General features: G+C 32.6%; 4 protein-coding genes across 5 annotated transcripts in view; 2 read left to right on the forward strand and 2 right to left on the reverse strand.

The window, feature by feature from the left end:
* The window catches only part of LOC122572531 (monocarboxylate transporter 10), a 44,779-nt gene extending 41,641 nt beyond the window's left edge, over nt 1-3,138 (reverse strand). Inside the window, exon 1 of the mRNA XM_043737586.1 lies at nt 2,999-3,138. The gene's annotated coding sequence lies outside the window, so the exon portion shown is untranslated. The remainder of the gene's footprint in view (nt 1-2,998) is intronic.
* On the forward strand, nt 78-2,862 carry LOC122572536 (inositol polyphosphate 1-phosphatase). The gene is made up of 6 exons (XM_043737597.1): nt 78-164; nt 594-647; nt 745-990; nt 1,107-1,377; nt 1,762-1,930; nt 2,003-2,862. The coding sequence occupies exons 1-6, from the start codon at nt 123-125 to the stop codon at nt 2,445-2,447; spliced, it is 1,227 nt and encodes a 408-aa protein (XP_043593532.1). The 5' UTR covers nt 78-122; the 3' UTR covers nt 2,448-2,862.
* Nucleotides 3,139-5,981: 2,843 nt separating the features above from the next.
* The window catches only part of LOC122572534 (RYamide receptor-like), a 46,427-nt gene continuing 24,763 nt past the window's right edge, over nt 5,982-27,645 (reverse strand). For both annotated transcript variants that reach the window (XM_043737595.1, XM_043737596.1), the window contains 6 exons: nt 25,502-25,905; nt 21,631-21,881; nt 20,542-20,701; nt 7,556-7,624; nt 6,768-7,011; nt 5,982-6,187 (listed from right to left, as the gene is read on the reverse strand). In XM_043737595.1, the coding sequence (XP_043593530.1) occupies nt 5,988-6,187; nt 6,768-7,011; nt 7,556-7,624; nt 20,542-20,701; nt 21,631-21,881; nt 25,502-25,905 (1,328 nt within the window). In that variant the 3' untranslated portion in view covers nt 5,982-5,987. The remainder of the gene's footprint in view (nt 6,188-6,767; nt 7,012-7,555; nt 7,625-20,541; nt 20,702-21,630; nt 21,882-25,501; nt 25,906-27,645) is intronic.
* On the forward strand, nt 12,035-15,170 carry LOC122572539 (pancreatic triacylglycerol lipase-like). The gene is made up of 8 exons (XM_043737603.1): nt 12,035-12,094; nt 12,454-12,544; nt 12,810-12,855; nt 12,991-13,139; nt 13,222-13,464; nt 13,541-13,741; nt 14,476-14,608; nt 14,955-15,170. The coding sequence occupies exons 2-8, from the start codon at nt 12,490-12,492 to the stop codon at nt 15,019-15,021; spliced, it is 894 nt and encodes a 297-aa protein (XP_043593538.1). The 5' UTR covers nt 12,035-12,094; nt 12,454-12,489; the 3' UTR covers nt 15,022-15,170.

Raw genomic sequence — 27,645 nt, forward strand, 5'->3', positions numbered from 1 at the left:
CAATGTTATGTAAATTTTATTATTTCACAAGCTAATTATATTAGTGCATTTCATGCTTAAGAAAGGTTATAGGTATTGTTTGAATCATTGTATGTTATGTATGCACATAAAATAAAAATTCAATGTGTAAGAGTGACACTTTCTGTTTGGAAATAAATATCAATGTAAACAAATTTCTTAATTTTTTATTTTTATTGAATTGTATATTATTGTTTTATTATCTACTTCTTTAATTGCTCGAATGATTATAAGCAATAAGATAACCAAATATTTTAGAAATATCGATTTAACATTAGTTAAAAATTTAATCAAATAATATGGTGAAAAATTTATCTATCATCATATAATAATCGTCATATAATAATTTTTATTGAACACGTTTAATTATATCTTTAACTATCTTATTTTGATGAGGCTATACTGAATTGATTAGGATAAAAATGGAAATTTCCGCTTGCGTCATTGAAATTATAATGCATGAATGACTATTTTAATATTCAGATATTCTGAGCTTGAATTGCAAACGCATTTATATTACTTGTTACGTTTTCATGTTACATCTGCTGTATCAATAATCTGCGATTATGTAATAGAATTTGCACGGGTTCCCGCCAAACCATTCTTTAACAGATTCGGAGCAAGAAAACGTATGTATTTCATGTTTTGAAACATATTGTCTGTAAACTTTTAATACTTAGTGCTTATTTAAAAATTCAACTTTTTAACAAATCATTCATTTTATAGTTATTAAAATTTGGAATATCATTAACTGTTACAATGAAAGACGGAAGCAGATTGTTGTCTATTCTTCTGAAAGCTTCAGAGAAAGCAGCAAATATTGCAAGAGCTTGCAGGCATAATGATGCTCTATTTAAATTACTTGTACAAGAAAAATCGGAGGAAGAAAAGAATCCACGCTTCTTCCAAGATTTCAAAACCTTAGCAGATGTTCTTATTCAAGAAACGATCAAACATGACATAGGATTAGAGGTAAATTACTAATATATATTTAGTTCATTGTTTTGTTTAATTATATCAATATATTATATTAGATATATCTTCCCAAAAAGAAGAATATAAAACAAAGGTTATTTATAGAAAATTAGTTTCCAGAATTGGCTAAGGTAGTGCAAGGAGAGGAAACTAATACATTCAGCAATGCCATGGGTGAATCTATAGTAGTTGAAGTATGTCCGACTGTTGAAGAAACCACTGAACTATTAGCTAAAGTGATGGGTAGTGATATTGCAACTGCTGAATTATTAGCCACTGAAGTTCATAAGGATGTCCAATTCTTAGATATTCCAATGGTAGCAGAACTACCTTTTGATTTTGATATTGATATTTATGATCTTGGTATATGGATAGATCCAATTGGTAAGAAACATAACAGTATAATTTAAATGCCCTAAAATAAAGATTTACTATATATGTAACAGATATAAAATAATATTAATACTGCTATTTTTATTAAAACGATGTCTGGGAAATTTATATGGTAAATATCTTAATTTTCATATAATTTATTCTTTATTGTTTTAAGTACTAGTATTATCCAAAGTAGCTTCAAATTTTGCTATTTTTCTGTATCTACTATATATTTCTTTTTTATTCTATTTTTTGTTATGTATATTTTCATTCTACTTTATTATAATACATACTAATGGTATTCTGTCATGTTGTATGAGGATGTTAAATTCTCTATTTTTTTTTTTAGTTTAATAAAGCATGCCTGAGGGGCAATTCATGGAAATTTTGTAGATTCAACTGCTGATTATATAAATGGGAGCGAAAAGGTGGATGAAGTCACTGGTGTACATATGAGTGGTTTACGATGTGTCACTGTCTTGATTGGAGTGTTCTTGAAAAGCACAGGCATACCAATTGTGGGAGTAATTAATCAGCCTTTTTATACAAATGTGGATTTACGGTAAATGGAACAAAATTTAATTTATACTTGCACAATATCAATGGTCAATGAGTTTCACACTTCATTTCATAGATGGAAAGGCAATTGCTACTGGGGATTTATGGAAAAAGATGTTGGAACATGTTCTATAGTGAAAGAAAATATCAACAAAAAAATAATTGTTCTGAGTAGAGTTGAGGATGAAAATGTGAAATCTAAACTCTTAGATGCTGGTTTCACTTTGGTGGAAGCAGCTGGGGCTGGTTATAAAATATTAAGCGTTGCCCTTGGACAGGTAGATGCTTATATTTTATCTAAAGGATCTACATATAAGTGGGATACTTGTGGCCCACAAGCTCTTCTACGTTCTTTAGATGGTGGTATTATTGAATTCCAAAGTTTTATAAGTAATCCTGATTCTGACTATATGGATGTAAAATATTTGCCGATGTCTACCAATTTGTCGAATAGCAATGGTTTGATAGCATACCGAAACTTTGAAACTTTGCAAACATTAAAGTCGATTTTATGCAAATAATGGTATTATGTTATGTACTTATTTTATTCATTGAGTGCTAATGATACGTATATATATATATATATATATATTTGAAAGTACTTTAGAGAGGATTTAATCCATGCTGCATTTATTAAATGCAATTTTATTTATTTAATATTAATTTTATTTTTTTAACTTTTTAATTATTCGGTAACAAATGTTTATTGTATTCGATATATATTTTATTATTAATTTAATTTAATTTTTAATAGTACTTCTACAAATCAATCTCTATGGTGTGTACGTAGGCTAACTCTAATAGAAGTTATGTTTTTGCTTTTATGCAAATATATATTTTAGCTTAAATTTAATGAATACAATTTTAAGTAAAAATTTTAGAAATTGGAATTTGCATCGAGTATGTGGAATATTTTTAAATTTATCTGATTTTTTTGTATATTAAGTATTTATCGTTTTTAAATATGACTAATATTGTTATTTAAAATCGTAAATGTTAAATTATATAAAATGTTAAAGAATGTTATATAATATTACAACTAAATAATAAAAATGGTTTATGTTTCACTTACGATTTTTTATCCTGCATTCTATTACGTCGTAATGTTCCAGCTTTCACATATTTCTTCAAATATAACACTAAGCACTCACGATTAAATATATGTATAACGCACTTAAAAATATTAATTCATAGTACATATTTTATACAACATATACAATATAAACATATTCATATACTCACTCGCGTTCATCGGAAATTTCAATATTTTAAACGTTTAAACATATTTCATTTGCTTCGATAGTTTCAATATATATTTGTCCGTAACTAACTTCACACAAATCGTTCAAAATTCGTTATGAATTTTTTTAATAGGCACTGTTACGTAGTTATTAATAAAAAAATTATAATTTGTAGCTTGAATTTTTCAATTTCACGGGTCACTAAAGAAATACGTATTTTTTTTAATAACATTGTGTCTAATGGATTAAAATTTTTTTCAAATTTGCAATTCGCACTCAAAGAAGATTAGAAAGTTTTCACGCCCTCTGCAATTTGCTACGGCGGATGCAGGAATTATATGTATCCTGTGTTTATATGCATGACGGTCGTATACATAGATCTGGAAACTCCTGTGGGGAGGGTAAGACTTTTAAATTGGCCGCTATCATAACGCCTCAATGTATTTGTTAGGAGTTTGCATTTAACACCATCCTACGCTGAAAACTACTTTTTATGAGTAACTCTTACTTTTCATAATTTTTCACAATTTATTTTGAAGTAAATAGATATACGAAGATTCCGGTTTTTCATTACAATTATGATTATAATATATTCGTTTTAATTATAATTATGCTGTATTGTTGCGATATCAACGTACCACTTGCCCTTTAAATTGAAACTTCTTTCTGTTAAAAAAAAGCATCGTTTCAAGTCGACTTCTTTTGCTCTTTCGCGGGATTCTTCGGCAAGTCGCCGCAGCCACGCTGCAGTTTACTAACCGAGCGTATATGCATGGATTTACCGGCATAATCCAATGATATCGTAGGTTGCAGACACAAGATCGCGCTGCGTAACGAGTCTGGAAATTCTCGTGGTGCTCCGTATGAAAGCCCAGCGACTGTGGCCGTAATCTGCAACATCGCAGAATGCACAACTGCAGTGGAATAGCCTACAATTGTAGAAAATCAAGGTAATCCTTCCAGTTATCCACAAATGCAAACGTAGTATTCAAAGATTTAGTAAATAGTCACTTCAAGTATTGATCTACACTTATGGATCCAAGTCTGAAAACAATTTATTAGTTGGAGCATGTGTTATGTCACAGAAGAACTACAGTATTAAAGCTTTTCTGCCGAAAATAGCTTTAGTCTTCATGGTAGAATGCGCGGCGGTCGAATTAGCCGTAGGATTTATCAACTCAGCGTTCACCAAATTATATCTGATTTGTGCAGATTCGCAGTACATTTTACAGAGTCTAAGAATCTATTCCCTTAAAGCCGCGATAAATCAACACAATTTAAACATAAAAAATGTATGTCTCGTCATGCACGAGGATTGAAGATAACGAAATATGGAAGGCAGCGGTTGAAAGTACAAATAACAGTATAAGTACAATTTCTTCCAGTCTCTCGATCAGATTGTTGGCAAGCCCCCAAACGAATGATAATATAGGTCGACAGAGGAAGAGCAAGCAGAACTTGACATTCAGCCTGTTCAGACTTGATCTGATTCAGGATGCAGCTTGAAAGTCCTGCAACTGCGAGCACAATTATCAAGATCTGGATCATGTATTATGGCAATATCTCTAACACTCAAATTACTATATTCCATCAGCAAGCTGCTAAAGAGTTCAAGAACTAAAGAACTGAAGATCATTGAGAACTTAATAAACAAGCCACCTCTTAAGAAACAACATAAGGGAACAGAGGTACAAATGAAAGAATGATTAGAAGTTAAGAGACTGAAATTATATACATAACTTTTGTTTTTTTTCCTCAAATATCTCTTTTCTTTATTTTTATATAGTTTATATATATATGTATATATCTTTTTTCTTATACTACCGGTTGTATATAAGCATATATAAAAATGTACATATAATTATACCTAGAATAAGAAGTAATATTTAAGCAATGTAACAATGTGCAATCTCTAAATAAAAATAGCGCATAGATAGTATACAGATTTCAAAGGCTTAACAAACAAAATTCTAAGGAAGTAGAAAAGGAAAAACGAAGAAAACGTTTCACATATTTGTAATATGTTAGAAATCTCTTTTTGTTTAACAGTTTTTGTTTACAATATGGTACAACTCTGAATCTAAATTAGTGAACCTTTATCAATGTTATATTGCTATTTACACGAATAGATAGACAAAATATGTTAAATTGTACTATTTTAGTTTTCGAGTTCTACTTAATATTTTATTCAATTTCTAATATATCATTATTTCATCAATCGAACAAACCTAATTTTGCTGCAAAAGGGACGAAATATTGTAACTAAATAAAACATAAATATATATATGTATAGAACTCTCATCTACCTATATTATTTTTCTTTTACATACTTTGTATAAAAAAGCTTAGAATTATAGGTGGTAACCATCGTGACTTCTTAAGAATTGGGGAGAAAGTATTCGCCAGGTATTGGCCTGGGCAGTTTAATTGGGAAAGCACCCGTCCGGCAAGTGTTCGATCGAATTCGGGTCTAGCAATATGGTTGGCCGAATATTTTTTGGCCTACGAATATTAAGTACGAAAAGGACGAAACCTATGATATTATCTTAATTGAAAATATTCTTCTCTTAAATCCATCCAAACCCACGTTACGCTCATTTTATGATTCCTCACAAATCGTCATTATATTTATAGCCACAAATTTCTCTGCAGAACTCATTCAACTTTTTCGTTGAAATTCTTCCAATACTTTCTTACACATATTATGTACTCCTTTCCTTATAAACATTTGCATCATTTAAGTATTCTTGTATTGTACTTTCTATTTCCATATTTATTCATTTAACCCGGAATCGCATGTAATTTAATTAAAAAGTCCTTTTACAGTTGTTCTTCTGTGTGGGATTCGAGATAAACGAGTTGTCGTTGTAATGGTTGATTCACTGGTCGAAACGAGTCATTCCGGATGCTGGCACTTCTTGCGGGTGCAGTATGGTTTCCGTTTGTTTTGCGGCGGACACTGATGTAGGTTGTGCATGTGTTCATACGTCGCAAAACGGAATGGCCCGAGTCATTGATACCTGCAATTCAAAAAACCATATTTTTAGTAAAACGTACGGTTAAATACATTGGTCTCCCTGCATTAAAATTAAATGAAAAAAGCAAACCGATTCAACAAACAGTTTCTAAAATAAAAATTCTTAGATGTAGCCCGTTTTCATGTAAAGTGGCAAAAATCGTAGAATTCGAAGTTTCGTATTTCTTAAATAAACTCGAAACCAGAAAGATGATGATTTAAACTCTCCCTAATTTTACATCGAATTCATTATATTTCACATCGAAAGGAATCTCTGGTGTCAACATTAAAAAATTGTCAACTTGATGTGGTATGAATCGTGAATATTAGAAGCCTAATATTGATTACTTACACATTATATACTAAAGAATATTTTATTCCTAACGTTTTATATTAATTAAGAGAGCTAAGGAATTATTTAAAATTTTCATCGAATCTTTAAAGGATAAACTAACTAAATGCACTTATTAAAAACGTATCTTACTCAGACAAAGTTGTTAGTTGAATGTTACACTTCCATAAAATTTATACTATTCGAAATATTCTATCCGACCTTTTGTAAAGTTTGATATTACGATATGCACCTGTTAAGGGAATGCCCATTGTACTAGCATTATAGTTATCACGTTGTCTCTCTCTACGAAGCATTCGATGTGCACCAGGCAAATGTCCGATCGCAGTTACGAAACCAGTCCGAAATCTCGCGTTCATCCAGCAATAAATTACTGGATTGTAACAGGAGTGTGACATGGCTAGCCAATGGAGAACCATCCATACGAACGGAAGTCCAGCCCAACTTTCCAGAGTCTCGTTATTATCCATTAGTAGCTAAAAATTTGATAATACCGCTTTACTTAAATATATTTTCTTAATAGAATTTAATTATCTCGCTTAAGTATGAATCTATAGTGTATATCACGTTACTACAGTAGAAATTCCGTTTATATGAACCTGTCGGGGGACAAGTTGGTTCATATAACCAAGTCGTTCATATAACAGGAATCTACTTATTTCTCCTCGCTACCTATGATTTTTCGTTCAATTAAGAGGGGTTCACGTTCATATAAGAGGATTCCACGGAACATTTTCTCTTAAGTATGTAATAATGTTGCAAATTTGTAACCACTGGAGAGCGTGAGAGTATGTCACATAACGCGTGCCTCTACTATTTACATTTTACTGTTAGACGTTCATATAAGTGGATCGACGCTCGGTGGTAGTTTAAATAATAATAGGAGCTGAGCTAAAGTTCAGTTAATCGTGTACTACCTCATATAAATGGAATTCATATAAACGCAGTTGCAGTGTATATTGCCGTAGAAAAAAATTTACCGGTTCAGTTATTACGGTTTATTGGATCTTTGTCACTTACGTTTAATATATTGAGTGGAAGCCAACAAATAGTGAACACTATTACGACCGTTACCATCATTTTAATCATCTAAAACAAATGTAAAATATACAATTATGATTATTTTCTTATAACAGAAAATAGAAAAGTTTCTGCTCAAACGAAGAGTATGAAACGAAATAGTACTTGAGTAATATAAAATTTATTACTTTCTTCGATAGACGTTCATTCAAGAAAAATATTTTTTACAAAGATCTATCGTAAACATATCGTTTAAAAATTTCATTAAACGATAGGAACTTGGGGAACGATTAAAATAGAAGGTTTACAGAAATAGAAGTGTTAACGCACTTGTTACACAGTAGCCTTTTTTGTGAATTTTATGATATTTTTTCGTGTTAATAGACAGTGTATATATTAGTTAAATTATGAGAGAAACACGTAGCTGGCCAGAATTTAATCAGGACACACTCGTAAATCACGCGCAGCAATTATTTTTTCTTAGGCTAGAGGTATCGTTAATTTTCATGGTCTGTCCAGTGCTGGTTTATTTCACTGTGCTGTAGCCAGTAAATACGAATGGCGTTATACATTATTACAAACAACATCGTTTTCTCCATCATGATCGTAATTGTGAATTACGATTCAATTTATTTTGATCTTTTTTGCAGTCCAGTTATTTTGAAAATTGAAAATGGAACTTCATTTTCCAGCTTTATAGATGATTAAGAAACTTAATTAAATAAGAAAAAATAAAATAGAAAGGAAAAGACAAGAACTGAAGAGAATATTATATCGGTAAAATATTTATAGATTTACCATCCGACAGGAAATCAAATTATTTTATAGAAAGTTTTATTATTCTGGTATATCTATATTGCAAATCGCAAAGTTATGAAAAATGAATTTTTTCGCATGTATAATCGTAAAATCTGAGAACTTTATGTTCTTCTTTTTTTAGTATTATCGAGTATATGTATGTATCATACAAAACTCAATGTCAACTGATATATGTATATAGTTTCTATTTTCCAGCGAATTCCAATAATGTGACTTTTTCCTGCGTTACAGACATTCGAAATCGCTGTCACTATTTTTTCACCTAGAAACGGAATTATGAAACGAGATATGTTCTTTTCTCTTGTTCATTTCTATAGAAAAAATTCTTAAGAAGCACGCGTTTTCTTCATCTCGCTGGTAAGTATGTACCTTGCACTCTTACTCAATTTTGGTCGTTGTGTTTTCATGACAAATATTTATGAATGTGACAGGTGTGTATTATTGCCTCTGCATTTTCTAAAGATCTGTTCTATATTTTTATTTTTGCCTCTTTTTTCGTTTTTTTTTTTTTCATTTTCATATCTACATATACCACCATTAATATGTTCATAGATATTTCTTTTTTCGGTACATTTAGCTTTATAAATACGCAGATAAGCATATAAGATAAACTGATACGAATAACGAGTTTTTATTTTATAATTCAAATATAATATTTATTCAATATTTTTATCCTGTTACGTAGTAAATTACTGTTTAGACACGAGTTAAATTACTAAATTATTCATCTCAGACTATATATAATCTTCCCATTATAAAAGTATCATCATTTTTCGAACATCCCTGGTTACTAAGTGGTAACGTCGTTATTTGAATATTCGTTGTTGGCTACTGCATTTCGTAGCAATAAAAACGTAAGTGTTAATCGTACTGCAAACATACTTCAAACTAATATCGATTCTATCAATGAAAATTTGATATTTTCCCCAAACTTAAGAAATCTTATAGATTGTATTTAGTACAAATTCTATAGAAAAATATGATTCATTGAAAAATGACCGAAAACAGGGTTGAAGAGCATAATAATTTGCCAAAGAATTTAGCAACAACACACGCTAAAAATCTCAAATGTTTCCAGTTGTCAAGCTGGGAATGTACTATTTTTCTGATTTTTCCTGCCCTTCGTTTCCTTCTTCGTTCTTTTTCTGTTTATCTCATTGACATTTCAATCTCCGCTGCCCGCTTTTCAGATAAGGTCTTTGCTTTTCTCGTTCGAACACACCTCGATAAATACGAGCGTTTCTGTTATCGCGTTTATTGCTGATATTTCGCGCAATCCTACACGTCGCTTTTCATATCCTGATGTGACGATTTACAAAAAAATCTGAGTAAAGGTTAGTCTTGCAAGAAGATTAGTGATGTAAGCGTATTTAGATTTATCTAACTCGTTTGCTTCTACAGATTTGTTATCACAGTCTTCTGTTAAGTTGTATTGAAAATCTTCTTCCTGTTTCGCTTAATACAAGTAAAATTGTATTTTATTTCGTCTAATTCAATATTGCAAGTCGGGGAATCGTATTCTCGATTCTATGTAATCGTTTTATTGAAACTTTTTGAAATGAAGCGAATTTTGTTGATCTTGAGGACATTCTCAAGCAAGATAACCGAAACGTATGAAATATTCATGTTAAGGATATGATACAAAGCATTATGTACTCCATTTGTGAAATATCACACTTTTTACTGCACATGTGTTTCTATAACGGCGGCGATGATTTAAAAGTGAGTTATTTATCATTTGCAGTACTGTATTTTATTAAAGGTATCCGGGTTTCTACGATGGTCTGTAGAGATCTTGATAAAGTTAGAAAAAAGTATGCTTCTACGGATGAATGGAATTCGATGGCGCAATGCTTAGATAGTTTTGACGCAAATTTCACAGGCAAATTTGACAATCGAAACAACGAGCATAATAACTAACTTGCATAAATGTTACCCTTGAAAGATATGACATCATTCCAAGACAAAGATTTATGTATAGAATATTTCATTGCAAATGCCGCAGCGTTTAACAAACTGGACTGTGTTACGTGTAAGCTAATGAGGTTTCTTTCAATGCGCTTTGTTATTCGATTTCATGAAAGAAACTTAGATCAATAGTTTCTTTTTCCTTTTGACGAAAAGATCTACTCAAGGAATAATTGTTCCATATCGATCTTCGTGCGCTTGTTTTCAAATGATACCTCGAGATCCGCTACGATTTCAATAAACCGAGTTTACCGGGGCTCTAAAGAACATTGCTACCGTTTCCTCAGTGAAAAGCACGATTCATGAATTTTATAGGAAGAAGTATTACGACTCTCTATGTTTGAAACATACGAAGTGTATTCTCGCTATATGTTAGTCGATGCTTAAGAGGCGGCTGCCATAAAAAAAAGACAACGAGAAAAAAGGAACAGAAACGGAAAATCTAAGCTGATTTAATTTTAACTTCAGGAAAGGAATTTACATTGCACGACAGAGAAAATACTATAATTTAATTTATTTAAATAGTTCCAGAAAGATGAAGAATTATTAGCTTGTGCAATGTTAAGAAATTGAACTAACAAAGATATACACATAAGAATATACTTTATGTGTATTGCTTTTTCTAAACAATGATCGTTACATCTAATGCTTTCTAGAATATGTTACTAGTTTGTTTATGGTAAAAAATTAGCATGCTCGGAATTTAAAAACTTTTGTTACGTCGCAGTATATATCGTACATTTTCATTTTACCACATAGTTGTCCGAACTTTCGACCCTGTTTCATATTAAATTTGATTTTTAAAGGAAAGGAATTTTAGGCATTCGAAGGAGGATTTGAATCGCAATTTCTCCAACCTGACACTGTTACTGGTGAGATGTATAGGCTGTAACATAGCGCAACAAAATTTCCATAAATTCATCCCTGTTCTTCGACCCTTTAACGGTCGACCTATAAATCGTGTATCAACTAGGATTTTTTCATTTTGCGACGAATTTACGGGTTTTTCAAAGATGTTGCACTAAAAGGACTCGCTTGTTTATTCTGCAATTTTTGATACATAATAAAGATAGATTTCGTATTAGAAATTTTATAACGTTGTAACGCTATAAGATTTACGTCGCTTGATATGCTATTCATTTTATGCGATTCCGTGTCATAAATTTTCAACTTACACTATTTGATAGCTTGATATTTATAAACAGACTGTGGATATTAGCGCAGTCATGCGATATTTAAATATGAAGCAATTTTTAAAATACAAGTTGTTTAATTTAAATGGAAAGTAATATGAAATATCGAACGTAGAGTACAGGTGAGACAAATTTCTGTTTCGATTTTCTATTTTTAATCACATTCATAAAAATATAAAACTATAAATTTTCGTAGATTATTTATAAATTTAACAATAAATATATAGTCTCTTTTCTTGCTATTTCACGAGCTATTTAAAGATACATAATATGTACGACAGTATATAAATCATTTATTATTTTCTGTTTCCTTTTTGACATTAGAAATTTTAACTATATGCTCAACCATAATTATTGTTAATTATATGCGTAACTACAATTGTTGTTAATTATAGGTGTAATTGTAAGTATCATTAGTTATTGTTAAGAGCAACATTTTTCAACTAACAATAATGGAAATAAAATTAATGAATTTAGATAACGTGTGGGTATATAGAGAGGAAAATTGTTGAAATCGCCATAGTTTGGTTCTAAAGCGGAGGAATTATTGACGTTTCTGGTAAGCGGGGGGAACCATTCAAACTGTCTAACCATAATTCTGAATGATAGACATATCTTCTTGATTTTATCATAGATACGAACAAATATTAATAAAATCGATATATTTGATATAGAAAGAAATTAGCATCATTTTAATATCATATAAATTCTGTTATATCTTAAGCCGCTCCCACTGCATTAAGGGTTTTTTTAACGCTCAAACTATCAATAGTATATAAAAACAAGATTAAAAAATTGTCACATTTCATTTTTTGATGATTTGTACAAGTGATCATATAGAATATAACTCATGATCGTACATGATATGACTTACTAACAAAGTAATTTCAATTCTTTCAAATTAATTTTCAACTTCAGAAGCGACCAAAAACATCCGAGGATACGTTCTACACGATGACGAAACTTTCTTTTTACATTTTCTTCGTTTTACTCAACATTTTGGTAGCAGGCAAGTATTCTAAGGATTTTAATTTAATTTAGAAATTGAGGCGCAACATTCAGAATAAGAGGGAGAGAATTTTTCGTTGTATTATTAACATCAAGAATATTATCTCCAATCGTTGAAAACATTTCTCATCTTATTATTAAGAGTACATATGTCGCATATCGTCACATTTTCTTTTTTAAATAAGAACAGCTATAGAATAAATTATAAATTTGTTATTCGTAAAAGTAACAATACATATTTGTGACTGTTTGTTGTTTGTTCACAGGCGCTGATGACTATGTTAGCACAATTTTCGTACGTTTATTCAAAAGGTAGTCATTTATGTGCATGCAAAATCAATTAATTCCGATTTGTGTATTTTATAATTACAATCTATTATTTAATGTATTTTTGCCCGTTTGTTTATCTTTTTTTGACCTTCAGTTCAAAAGAATTTTTTATTTCAGGAATGGCTCTTATCTTGATGCAAATATATTAAATAGAACTGAATTGGTAAAACTAGGAAAGCATTTACGAAGAAATGGGAATACGGTATTGTTCATACATGGCTTTACAGAAAGTATAAATAGCAACGATGTGGTTCTTGTAACGAATGGTGTGTTAGGACTCGAAATTTCGTGATATCGTAGAAAATAAGTTTCAATGGAAAATTAATCTCCCTTTGCAAATTATTGCAGCGTATTTACAGGCCACGAATGATAATGTCCTTGCAGTCGATTATCAACAAATTGCTGGACTCCCGTACGTAGTTGGTGTGTCAATGGTCGATGCAGTGGCAAAAGCTGTTGGCGGAGCTTTGAATATTTTAACGAGTTCTGGTATAAATTCGAAAAAGTTACATGTAATTGGACATTCACTGGGTGCTCAGATAGCAGGAGCTCTTCCAGAAAATATAAACTTTAGACTTACCAGGATAACAGGTATCGTTTAGGAAGCTAAGGAGAATAACTTTTGAGATTAATAGGACAGTGTAAGAAATTTGTATTTTGTTTACAGGCTTGGATCCCGCCGGTCCCTTATTCTATGTTTTAAATCATCGATTGACTTCTGAGGATGCTGACTTTGTAGATATCATCCACACTGACGCGGGCTTCTACGGAATAACTTTGCGTAGTGGTCACGTGGATTTCTATCCGAACGGTGGTCACAGACCACAACCAGGTTGCAGATTAATCAACATACCTCTATCGGCACAAGGTTTGGATTTTTTTATTCTGAAATATTTTATTTAAAAAATTATAATTTTGGTAACAAGTATAATACGCGAATACTCGCATACGTCCTGAGGCAAAGATACACGAAAGAGTGTGGTCTATAGTTTAATTATTAGATTCTACGCGTTGATCATCGATTGTTCACACATCAGAATTAAAAAAAAATCAGATTTACGAAGATAACAAGATTTCAGTTTAAAGTTGTTTGCAGATTAAAGGAAAAATACATTTGGAAGGATCTATGTTCAACATAAAATTGAATTTAAATTCAAAGTGATACAAGTTAAGAAAGAACATTATGATCAGAAAACTATGTATTGTATTACGTGCTTTTTAATACTCTACATTCGAAACATCAAACGATTAATATTCGAGGAATATATTTTTATACAAAATTTCTGGCTCATTCTTTCATAAATGTGGGTTATACAACAGTAATCAAACATACGATATAATAGTTTTGTTAATATCTTTCGAGTAATTAACGATCGTTATCGGAATTTTTGGTCTCAGCAAATGTTATTACTGCAGGTATTCTCGAAAAAACCACGAAGATTATACACAATATCTCTCGGCTACATTAAGAATGCTCTCGGTCGTTTATTTACCGAGAAAAAGTAGAAAATGATATTTTATATGCAGATAAAAGGAAACGAAAGTCTTCTTTTTCTTCCTTCCGTAGCCAACATTCAACTCTTCCCATTCATTGCATTACAGATTTCTGCAGTCACCAGAGGTCCTACATATTCTATTCAGAATCAGTTAGAAATCATAAGGCTTTCATTGGTAAGTGCCAAGAGGACTGTAACACCGATCTCGTGCCAATGGGTTTCATTACGCCAAGTAATACGTTAGTATCATTTTATGCAATTTATTTTTAATCCGTTACTTGATTATTTTTTCTACAGTTTCTAGTCTATTAAGTTAGTGGTGAAGGTTAATCGAATATTTCACTCCTAAATCTTCCAGCCTTTTAAATTTTCTTTCATTTTGATGTAAACATTCAACCAAACATTCAAATTTCTGTGCTTTTTAAAGCCTCACATTTACAAAATATCAGATTTTCGGACTTTTTAACGTGCAAATTTTCAAGTTATCATTCCATCATGGAGAAGAGAAGCAAGTCTCTTTGGCTGTTCCTTCTTACATTTGTATTATTTTTTCTATTCTCTAATTAATTATTATTCTTCTTTTAGGACGGGCGTATATTCTCTAACAACAAATGCGGAGAGTCCTTTCGGTCAAGGTATCAAAGGAGTGTAGTTATAAGGTTTCCATATATAAGGCGACTTAATTGAAATAAAAGTCATACGTTTTATACGTGCGTCATGAAACCAATTAGCAGCTAATTAATATGGAAAATATATTTGTAGATATATAAATATATAATATATATGATATCAACTTGAAAATAAGTTTTTCATTATAATATTTGTCTCGTGTTAACTCCTACCTAATATGAGCATTATCGTATGCATGTGTTCGTGACTTTTACTCGACGCGCTACGCTTGTCACCCGCCGAATTGATATTGGCTGGCTGATGCAAAGAAGTGGATTAGCCCCGAAACGACGATGGTCTATCCACAGAAAAACGTACAAAATGTGCGAAACTATGAAATAAAAACTAGAAACTACGTTGCGAAGCTTCGAAAAATTCGTGGCTCGGCTGTTCGAGAAAAGAAACAGAAACCCGAAAAGCTCGTTTCTCGAGGTGGTTCTTGAATAAAATATAAACGTTGGTGATCAACGAATTTGATCTTCTCGGTATGAAATAAAACGATTCTGATCTCTCTCCGGAACAATCAGAGATGCGTGTTGTTCGAAAGGGATTCTACATTCTCTCCGAAACATTCAGAGATATGTTTTGTTCGAATGACAGAGCGATTCTGTCTTGTTGGAGTCGATCGAGAGTTCGGGCAAAGTCCAGGCGGAAGATGGAAATTGTGCATGCTGATTAGCTGATTACCGAATGCAAAAGAACTAAAAGTAACCTTTTACTAGAATTAATCATGTTCATGGTACATTTGGCTATTGATAAAACGGTAGGCATGAAAAATGGGAAGTATTGTTACCATTGCTAAAAAAAAAATTTATCTAAATGCTAATATTTTCTTAAAAGTAGGAATCTTATCTTCTTATCTTCGAAAATTTGCGTCATAGAATTACTTGCAAAACTTGTTATATTTTTTTCCTTCGGACGGAATATGTTATGAACATAAAGAGAAAAGTTCTTTCCGAAAAATAGTTTTTGATATAATCATATTTTTCTTTTGATATATTTTTCCATTATCTAAAGAGCTCTTAAGATATTAGTTCATGGGTAACATCTTTAACGTTTAACCCTACTTCAAAGCCTTATTCTTTCACAAATTGAACGCTATGTAGTTAGTATTTGACTAACGTTGAAAATTTAAATAGGCTAACTATCAGCTTGCAAGTTATGTCGTTACGTGGTTGCTTGTAATTTATACTAAGTTCAACGATTAATTCTCTGATATGAAAGAATCGATACGAAGTTCGTGTGTTCGGCACATTGATAACAATACACACTTTGCAAAGGAAATCATTTGTCATTTTAGAGATACACTGTATTTTGTATTATGTTTAGTCATTCTTTCATGGTCGTACGATACACGTTCATATTAGAAACAATTTAGAGTCCCAATGATAAGTGTGCAATATCGTTTGGTGTATATTTTGCTTTTAACTCTTTGCACTCGAGAGGCGATTCTCCGTGCTGCAACTTCAGTGACGAGCGAGAGACGACAGTCCCTGTTTATGCTGGATTTCGACATCTTCAATTCATGAGAGTGTAATATTGGTTCGTAAATAGGTTCCTTAGCTCTTTGTGTTCTTTGTTAGGAAGCGTAAAGTGTTAGACTTTAAAATGCAGATAAAATATTTAATCTCATGTTCCTCCGAAACTATGGTTCTAACAACGTCTCCAACGTTAGTTCAGATTTGACGATCATTGCAAAAGTATTATAGTTTAGAAACCCTGAAAAAATGGTTTTTGGAAGTGAAATTAGCTGAAACGAAGATGAACTTGATTTTGAACTGTTGAAAAATGAGATCAATTGTATTCAAGAATGCATTTTGCTGAATGCTATATAAATGTAGTATCGCGGACAAAAGGCCTAGGAGTTAGCGATACAATGTCGCGAGAGCCGAGGCGTTCTTCAATCGTATAGTTTTGTAAAAAGGGCCTACGTGGCCTTGGCCACGAGCGGTCGCGGAACACGTGCGTGATGGGTTTACGGAAAGACAAAAGATATGCGAGAGCAGTCAGTTTTAGTTTGGAAGTCGGAGAGTCTTGATCTAGAGGTCAGAGAGTGCAAGTTGCGTTGTAGAGTATAGTGTTGCTAGCGTTGTCGAGAGAGTGTGGTCTGCGTGGAAGAGAACGTTGGATCCATTGTGTCGAGAGTTGTCTAGATTGTAGCGTGTTATTGCGATTAGTTCATGTTTAAACTACCATCGTTTTTCTGTCTATATCTGTACAATCCATTCATTATAAATAAATCACAAATATCAGGAAATAATAACAATATATTCCATTGACGATACTACATAAATTATCATAAAAAAGATACAGAAATTAATATTACAAAATTATATTTTCAAACATGTAAATATAGATAAATTATTAGAATATAATGTTTTTGTAAGTTAATTTCTATATAAAATCATTTTACGCTAGCTGTAAAACACACGCCACGTATACGCTAAATTGTCCGGAGTAGCTGTGCTACGCCCGATCGAAAAAGTCCTCGAGTGTGTCACGTCGGAGACGCAAGGAATCACGAAACCGATAGATCGCCGGTGATCTCCTCGCGTCGCAGTTCGAACGTTTTACGAATAAGGCAAAGAAATTGAACTTTATATATGATAATAGAATTTATTATGCAAATCTTTTAACAAACTGGGGCGAGCGCTTATTTTGGAGGGTCTTTATAATGAGGTTTTAGTCCTTCTGGAGGGGTTGTCGTCTGGTGTATCTCAGGGGCGTCTATTCCGCTATTATTTCGTTATTGTTTCGATGGCTGTGGTATGCAGGATGTCTAGCCTATCCTACTACTGTCTTTGAGTGTGTGACAAGTGCAAAGGGTTAATAGAATCTGTGTGCTCCATTAGTAAGAATTAATGTCTCAAACTTGAATGTTAGTAAATGGTTGACGATAACAATATATGTAGGTGTAATATTGAATTAAAAATGTTATTAAAAACATAATATTTAAAATATGGTTTTGGAAAGGTAGTCTCCTTTAAATTTCAGGTGTATATGTCGTCCGGTGTTAATAGTAGGCTGCTGGCTCTAAATGTCGCTGTTGGGGGAGGGGGTACTGCTGTATTTTCCTCCTATTTAAGAATCGTGGATTGCCGGGATTCGAACCCGGGTTCCGAAACGTTCGTAACCTAAGGCGCTAACCACCGCGTTGCCATCGTCCGGTAGTAGCCGCCACAAATTATTCATTTCTTGTAATATTTCTTTTTAAATAGAATCGGAACAAAGGTGTGATTCAATCATGAAATATTCATTCACAAAATGGGAAAAAAGGTAATAAACTAAAGATTTGTATTTGTATAAAAATATTAAATATCAAAGAAAAAAATATGTAGTATCGTGGACAGATTGCCTAAGAAATATCGGGTGAACCGTAAACAATGTTGCGAGAAAGCCTAAGTGCCGACAGGCCCATCAATGTTTCGTCGGTCCTTCAGTCGAATGGTTACACAGAAAAGAAGCCTACGTGACCATGGCCACGGATGGTTGCGGAACACGTACGTGGTGAAGTTATGACAAAAGACAAGGGGATGCTTAAGGAAGAAAGACGAATTAACGGTGAATAGTTAGTCGAGAAATCGGAGTGTTGTCAGCGTTGTCGAGGAGGATGGTCCGCGTGAAAAAGAGCGTTGGAATCGCGGTGACGAGAGTTGTAAATTAACTATTTAGTTGTCTTAGTTATAGCACATTACTGTATTTAGTTCACGTTAAATAACCATCGTTTCTTGTTTAATCCATTCTAAATAAATAAAAAAATTCTACAAATATTTTACGTATCATTGAAAGTTTAGAACAGTCTTTACTTTTGCAGAGTTTGTTTACTTGTGTCATATTATTATAAATATTTTGGTCATTCGTTTGCTTTACGTTTAGTGGATTATGTAACGTTATGATAATTACTTCTATGGCATTAAACTCCGTTAATGTGACATTATGTGATAATTGCAACAGTGTAAATATCTCTATCTCTAATATACTTATTTTTAAATGAAATAATATGCTTTCAAACTGGTTTGTTTTCCTCGTAATATCGTTCCACTTGAACAATTAAAGGAACTTATGCAATAGAACGGTTATAGTTCACATAATCAACAGTTATTACCCAAGCTATTGACAAACATAGATTATTTTAGCGATATATCGTTAATCGTTCAGCACTAATTGCAGAGACGCACTTTGCTACAAGTAGAGAGTTGAACTGTTTGTAATAAAATTTTAGTTATTAGTTTCGTAATAATAGATAATAATAAATTAATTATTACTGTTAATCAACCTTTTGGATTCCTTTGTCGAGTGTGAGTCGACATCATATTTCGTTTACAGCTACGACTATGTCGAGTTACGCTCGATATTTTTTAATTTCCAATTTAAATATGTATTATATTTCACAACGTTTGTTTTAAATTAGATAAACAATGTACATGTGCGTGAACCTTTATTACAACTCGAAATATCAAAGTCTCGATACGTTCAAGTAGGTACGTACATACAAAAAGTCGAAAATACACTGCTGTTCTACGCAGATCATATGACGCTGTTTAGATGTATTTTTTTGTTTGTTAACAGTTGTTTGACACAGTCGTTTGATGCAGAGTGATTTTGCTAGCACTTCGTTGCCTTTACGCAATGTTAATTAAAACCGTCTCATCATATAGACGATAAATTGCACGTGTTGTACTTTGGTTAATTTTGTTAAAGCGAGCAACCTTTTCACAAATATAATTAGCAAATATAATTAGCCTCGCTTTGTTTCATCACTCGATTAAAATCGAGTTCGATAAAACTACCTTGTGCTATCGAAATTTTTCAAACGAATCTCGTTATACTTGGCCAATGTTTATTTGCTACCTCGACGAATGATTTCCATAATGAGAATATATATAGTTTTCATGTATCAAGTCATATCATACGTATAAGGAAAAGTAAATTTGAATAAAAGAAAGAAGATTCTTTTGCAAAGCACGAAACACGATCGAAATATAGAAAATTGTTAGTATTCTTTAGATATAAAAGACTTTAAGACAAATATCTACTCTTCAGACGTTTCAACCGAAGAGAACAGAAATATTTTTCTGATGCATTTATAAAATCTAATAATAATTTATTTAGTAGAAAATAATTTAACAAAAATAATCTACTCAATGGAACAGGAAAGAAACAACCATCTTTTTTTTCGTCTAGAACACGTGCTACCTACTATCTCTTGTTTGTTTTGGCAATTATTATTTATCTTGGAGCTTTGAAACATTTGTACGAGCCAAGTATGGAAGCACAATATCACGGAGGGGTCAGAGTAGGTGGATTAGTCTACGTGTTTCCCCTGCGTGTTTCTTTTTATGTCTAAGTAGACAATCAAACATTCTGAGAGGAGATTCTAAAGGAGGAAAGAAAAAGGGAAGAAAAGAAGGTATGTTAATTGAAAGCGTCGTAAGCAATAACCTCCCTGTCATCTCACAGAGAAATTTATCTAATGCGATGCGATGCTTTTTTAATACTTTACCTTCCTTTTCGATCGTGCCATTCTCTGGTCTCTGACATTTTCGGCTTCCCCTGGCGGTCTCTTTCCCCATACCATAACAGCGATGCTGGTGTATGTAAACACCAGAACTGTTATCGGTATCACGTACTGAAGAACCAATAACGCTATTGAGTAATAATACCTGTAGCACACAAACACGCGCTTGAATAAAAAGCCGATTCAATAATATTATTAGAAGCCATTACGCTTCCATAAATTCGACTGGTTAGACATTAATGGCTCTCTGAAAAGATTTTAAGAGCAACTGAAGCATCTACTCTTGTTTCCGGTTCCCCTTTTTTCTTCGTGTTGTGAAACTTTCGATGAAAGTTTATCCGATTAAAGGGGAAAAATATGAAATTCTAGAGAAAAAATTAACACGAAGGGATGTATTTAAAAGAGCGTCTCTTTAAATTCAACACATTTCGTGCTACGTGAATTATCAATAGATCAGGGATATTTCTTTAAATTTATATTTCTTGTTATTAAGAGATAAATATTTGAAAAATATTATATCCAACTACGCAGAAAAATAAAGAAGGCAAAATGTATATGTTTCGCTCAGAAATACGAGGTACACGTTCAGATATCTTTTAAGTAACTGTGGTCACCCACATCGATAAAGAATTGTCAATGCCGATTAAAGTGGAACACATATATCTCGCTTCTTCTATCTTTTTAGTTTTCTTTCTTATTCTTTCGTTGAGTAAATAAAGACACTCTTATTTGTAAATTAAAACTTCCGCTTATTATTTGCCAATAGTTAAATGTCTTGAGATAATTTACTGCTTAAGTTTTAAAGTTCTGTTGGATACTTTAACCTTGACTGTTATGTAAATATGCTTTTCGTAACTCGTAGTAAACCAACAGTCCTCGCAACAGTCAAATTATCCAACTTCATTTTTCTAAGAAATATTTAGCTTTGTTATTGACATAGATACGTAATTAGCGTCTAATCTGACCTCTATTTTCAGGGCCAAAATAATTATTAGCGTTGGAATTGACGAATTTGACTTCCATATAGTTCAAGTATATACGTAAATAGATATGGATGAATATGGGGATAATTACTTGTTCTCCATCGACGGCCAAACTTCCGCGCAAATGTATTGATTGCATCTTTCGTATTTCTTCGACGGTTGAGATAGCTTTGAAACAATAGCGATAGGAAGAGATATTATCATAGCAAGCATCCAAACAGTTAGAATCAGAAACTGAGCTTGACGTTTGCTCAATCTGGGTTTCAGAGGCCACATAATGGCAATATAGCGATCTATACTAATCGCAACAAGTGTGTATGCGCTCACCAATACTGATACCGCCTGAAAATAAATATTTCTGTATTAACGAATCATCTCTTTGCCATTACTACTTTGAAATTTAAACTTTAGGTAAGACATTCTTTAATATAAAAATATCGACATAATATCTACATAATTTCTAAAATGTACAAGAAAAAGACAGTTAACCCTCACTTGAGAATTTTCACATTCTTTCTCGAGATTAATCGGAAATATCTTTTTCCTGTCGTTTTATTTGTATTTCATATCTTGGATCTATAGTTTAACTCTAGAACCACCGACGATTAAAGTATAAAATTTATGTTGATGGAAGATAAAATTTATATTATTATTTATCTTAATAGAAGCTATAAGAAAGATATATAAATTAAAAAGAAAACGAGTTTTTATCTATACTTTGTCAAACATTTTTTGAAGCTCCAAAGTTCAATCCTTCGTCAAAGGTTTGTAACATACATTTATAAAATTATTTACTTACTTGAAACCTAAGAATTTGTCATTTTGGCCACTTTGGTACTTTCAGTGTGAGAAGAAGGATTTCTGTCGAGGACCGTTCCACGTTACTTTCATAAGTTACTAATTAATTAAACAATAAATAATGTTCTCCTTTCAGTAAGATCAATCTCAAATTTCACTGTGTCGTATTATCTTTACGAAATCATCCGAGAAAATGAATATTCCCATCGCACGTAATTAATAAAAAGTAGCTTTTCTCACAGACGCGGGAAAAACAATATGAAATTCTATACGTGGATGGAGTAGCGATGCTACAGATCTCAGTACATCTCGAATTTGATTTTCGAAAGCGCGTGAAAGGACAGGTCTATCAGAAGGTAACAACTTGTTACTAACGAGCTATCCCTTTGTCATTTAGTGGCAGCTTTGTCTGCGAAGCGATGTTACGATCCGCTGATTCGCGAAATCAATGGTTATAGACGAGTTTCGAGACTCTATTTTCAGCAAAGGAAATTTCTGTCAGCGTTACCTGAATGTAGTTACACGAATATTCTCGAGTATGTTGAGTATAAGGTTACACACTGTCCACTAGTCGCCCGCGACCACCCGATTCATTGGGTTATACGAGCCCATTCGCACTTGGACACCGAGTTTAGTCATGGTTTTTGGTCGCCGGGCGACCTGGTCCTAATGGTCCTAATATTCGAAGGGAACTGGAATTACGGATGAAATTTTATGCGTATTATAGCTGAATACAAAATGATACGTGTAATCGAATACGATCGAGTTGATTGAAACCAACAAACGTACATTTGGTCGATTACATATACATAGCTTTTCATGAAACTGGTTTAATATTTAATTAAACTTTATTTATGGTTTATCGAATCTCTTAATTTATGAATTTCTTGGCAACTCATTATTGGAATTATGGAGATAATTTTCACGGAGTATTGTTGTATAATGAGGTGAAATTTCATAAAAGTTTAAAGAGGGTAAGAATACAGATAGGAAATATTACATCATTAGGATAATTTGTGATGAGAGTTGGGAAAAATTTAATGCCGATGTATTATGCATTCTCAATTTTGGTGGAGAAGCTCTTGTCGGCAAGTTTTCTTTAGTAATGTATCTTTTAAAAATTCTCTAGTAATGAATTCCTTTAAGGGATTTTCAGGGTTTCCTATAATACTCAATTTATCGTTTAAATTAAATTGTTCCAACAAGTTTTTTAAGGAATACGGTAAGCAATTATGGAAACGCCAAGTGACTAAGGTAAATAAAATTTCATTTCAATCAAAGTCCGAAATTTTTGTCTAAAGATTGTACCCAACTGTTTGTACAAACAGTATTTGTACGAACTTAAGGCACAGAAATTCATAATAAAAATCCTACGAACATACAACGAAATTTATTCTCTCTCGTCGAATGTCTTCTTCCAGATTGGCTTTTACGGTGTTATCGAGCTCCTAGAATATTTAAGTAAACTCCATTCAAACAAGTGATAGATAAGAGCAACAGGCGATCGTTAGCCTTCCTAGATCAATATTTTCAAGTGAACTTTTGACAAACAAAGTGGACTCTGACAATAAAATGGGTATACACCTCCGTTTATAAATATCAGACAACGATATTTTTAAGGAAATTTAGAGAAGTTCGGTTTGAATAAAGTTCATGAAATCATTTATGAGAAATGCATCGAACAAAAGAACAACGAGACATTTATCCATCGATCCTGAAGAAAGAAGAATATTCATTGTATTATTTATAACTGATGAAACATACGTGTTCTTCGTATTTCGAGATTCTAAATGGAATAATAACTCTAAAGTTAAATTGGATAAATTCCTAGCGATCTTTTCTCCGTTTTTCTCGGTTTCTGTAAGTGTTCCACTACCTGTGCACGGAGCTGGTACATATTTAGTAACCTGTCTGAATAATAGAACGTTCGCGCAAGAGTATATTCGAACAGTTGCGAGAGAAAAAAGGATGAAAATGGGAAAAATATAGTAAATTGGTTAATAGTCTACCAGTTCTCTCGATCGAAAGAATTTTTTCATACGAGCAGTTTATTAAAAGCGACGTGGAATTCACGTGTGATTAATGAGAAATCGATATTAAACGGTTAGGTTGGCACAGACATGCGAACAGGTCTGGTCATTTCTCCATAGTTACGCGAAGCTTGTCGACTAATAAATTGTTCCTCTCGATGGTTGAACATCGCGTCTCCGAATGGCGGTAACGACACTTGTTAATATCGATATCGTAACTGGAACTGGATTTCCATGTTCACGCGTGTAGCTACTCTGACTTGGACAATCGAATAATTGCTTTTGCCTAATTCGATCAAAATCAACGGATCGTTTCGCTATTCGTCGATTTCGATTTTTCACTTAAAAGCATCAGTTAATTTGATGTAACGGTGAAAATAACGTGGTTGATATGATTATTAATTCGTGGGGATCATTGAATATAGAAGAATTAGATTTAGAGATTGTACCATTATTAGGGATATTCATTTCGTTAACAGTCGACTGAAGGTTTATCGTTTGGTGATTGAACTGGAGAATATTGTTTCTCTATAATAAGCTTGAAATGTCCTTTAATATCGTTGTATCTTTAAAACAGTAGTAAATAATAATAAATGTAAATTATTATACAAAGTTTGTTGACCAGTGTTATTAGAGGACAATTGCACTGATTTGTATTTATCGATGATCAGCTGAAAATTCGAGGAACCTTCCACAATGTGGATTACTTAGTTTTACGTCAGCAAAGCATTATTCCTTTAAAAATGTTGTAAGAAATATCTCAATGTCTTACATTCGCTTTTTACTAAAGATTTATTTTCTCGGTGTGAAGATTTATTTCGAACAGAACACGAAGTGGAAGGTGCATCGGCGAAGCTTTTGTACATAGTTCCATAGTTTTCAAGATGATATCGAGAAGCTAGAACTTCGAAGTAAAGTTTTTCTTAAGCTTCAGCAACCGAAAGGAATATGATACTTTTACTTTTGTTTTATTCTTGAAAATACGGGCACGTTATACCGTTAAAAATTCAAAGTTGCGAAGATACACGATTTTCGTACGAAGATAAATTTTCGTTCCGCTGTTAGATCTCTTTTTTTACTTTAATACCACCTTTCATACCTTAGGTACAAGAACAGAAAGACTATCAAGCGCACCTGCAAATAAATTACGATGAAACAAACTTCTGGGCCGAATGGCCAATATTGTAGTATCAGGGTGCTGATGGAGCTGGTTGGTACACAGAAAAGTGCCATCAGGATATCCCCGAAAGCAAGGTTCACGATGAAGAAGTTCGTAACGGTTTTCATTCGGGGACTGCTGTGTACTACGTAGCAGACCAGACCGTTTCCAGTTAACGCGACCACAAAAACGGTGCTATACAGGAAGCAGATAATGCTACGAAACCATTTTGTTGAAAATATGCTCTGCGATTCGGAGAAATAGTTGCAATCCTCCGGATTCGTTACGTTCCATGCCTCGAAGTCTTGAAGTCTCTCTAGCGAACGATTTACTTGCACGTCCATATTCATCGTGACCCGTTTATGTGGAACATTCCGACCTGGAAAAAGATTATTCCACAAGTTAGGTAACGATTTCGCGCAGGGTAGATTTAAATAAATAATTTCATTCGAACTAAGGATCGTTGTCTGTTCGTTGATGCGAAAGTTTTCAAATTACGTACCTACGATGTTGGAAATAAACAACGCTGATGTGTTTATCGTTAACGAGTAGACTGCGAATATTTATGGAAATTCACGTTTTTATAAATATAATTGAGAAAAGGGGGAAGAAAGGTAGAGGATGTTTCATCTATAAATATTACCACAGGTACTAGGAATATGTTATATATTTTGATATATTACATGGCTATGCATTTTGTAGCTTCAAATTTCCCATAAGTGTATAAATATCCGCGGTTTAGTTACGTATTGTTATCAAATATCATCATTTTCGACCCAATTTAGATATTTGTCCGAGTTAAATATTCGAAAATTAAATTGAATTGTACCTAGTAAATTTGTGTCTATATCGTATGACATCTGTTGCTCTCGTACAAATTACGAATTCTCTCGATTACGATGCTTTTATTTCGTCGCGTTTGTTGTTTATAATCGTCTCTACATTTAATCATACCAAAATATATAAATCGACCAAGAGTTGACGATTAATTCAAGAATAAACGCTGGAAGATTATTCAGATATTATGAATGAGTTAACTGACTACTTTTTCAACAATTTACTCGATAAAACCAATATCAATAGGGAGGAAACTGTGCAACCAGTTAGAACTTGCCACACGACATGAATTTCTAGCTGCGTCGCATTTCGAAATTTAAATGGCGTAACTCAAGGCATTGAGGTTGTTGCAGTCGATATACCACAAAACCAATGTGAATGTGGTTGATGGGATTTCTAGTTTACGAGGCATATTACAGAAACGCTAACTAATCGCACAGTTTCTGCCAAATATCTTTCGCGGAAAACTATTTGGTTAATTTGTCTAGTTTCTACTGGCCTATTCCACGAAATATCAGAAACTTCACCGTTGCAGATTAATTAAAGTTAACTTCCGAACAAGCCAGAGCAACGTGGAAATTATTTCGTTCGTTTGTTTGCTTCTATAGAAGCTGACACAGATCATTATTCTTGCTATTTGGTAGATAATGTAGCAAAAAGTTTAAAGGATGTTTTCACGAGTCGAAACAAAGTGAAAATCTATCCATCATTCTCTGGAAAGAAGGAATATTCTTACTCTTTCTCGATTTAACCCTGTTACGTATGGGCAATCGATGGATTAAGAAAAAGAAAACGAACTCATCGAATACTCTCCTGAATTTATCTATTATCCGAGAAAAAATTCGATATATCTGAAAAAATCGCCATTTTTTACTGAAAAAATTACGTTCATTTATAAACTATTTTGTTTCCAAATATATATGTATATGTTACAGTTTGCATAATTATTATATTAAATACAATATAAAAATATAAAGACTTATATTATGCATTCAGCAATTGTATTAACATCTGGCATTAAAAATTTTATTAATACCACAATGAATGGTAACTAAAGTAGAAACAAAATGAGAAATGAACAAACAAAACTCCGATAACACTACATGTTGTAGGTACTTTCATAGCTTTGACATCAAAGGGTTTGACATATCAAAGGACAAAAGTTTAAATGTTAGTTAAATTGGGCCGCAGAGTACCTTTATTTTCTGTTTCTCCATGACGAACAGAACAACCTACACGCTCTTCCGTGATTGTAAATGGAACACCACTATTTTCTATTATT

This window comes from Bombus pyrosoma, linkage group LG11, assembly GCF_014825855.1.
Source record: "Bombus pyrosoma isolate SC7728 linkage group LG11, ASM1482585v1, whole genome shotgun sequence".
Classification (NCBI taxonomy): Eukaryota; Metazoa; Arthropoda; class Insecta; order Hymenoptera; family Apidae; genus Bombus; species Bombus pyrosoma.

Coding starts and splice junctions, on each gene's coding strand:
- LOC122572536 (XM_043737597.1), top strand. CDS start 123: ATGTGTAAGAGTGACACTTTCTGTTTGGAAATAAATATCAAT. Junction 165..593: donor GTTTGGAAATAAATATCAAT/GTAAACAAATTT, acceptor ATTATGTAATAG/AATTTGCACGGGTTCCCGCC. Junction 1,378..1,761: donor TATATGGATAGATCCAATTG/GTAAGAAACATA, acceptor GAAATTTTGTAG/ATTCAACTGCTGATTATATA.
- LOC122572539 (XM_043737603.1), top strand. CDS start 12,490: ATGACGAAACTTTCTTTTTACATTTTCTTCGTTTTACTCAACATTTTG. Junction 12,545..12,809: donor ACTCAACATTTTGGTAGCAG/GCAAGTATTCTA, acceptor GTTTGTTCACAG/GCGCTGATGACTATGTTAGC. Junction 13,742..14,475: donor CATACCTCTATCGGCACAAG/GTTTGGATTTTT, acceptor ATTGCATTACAG/ATTTCTGCAGTCACCAGAGG.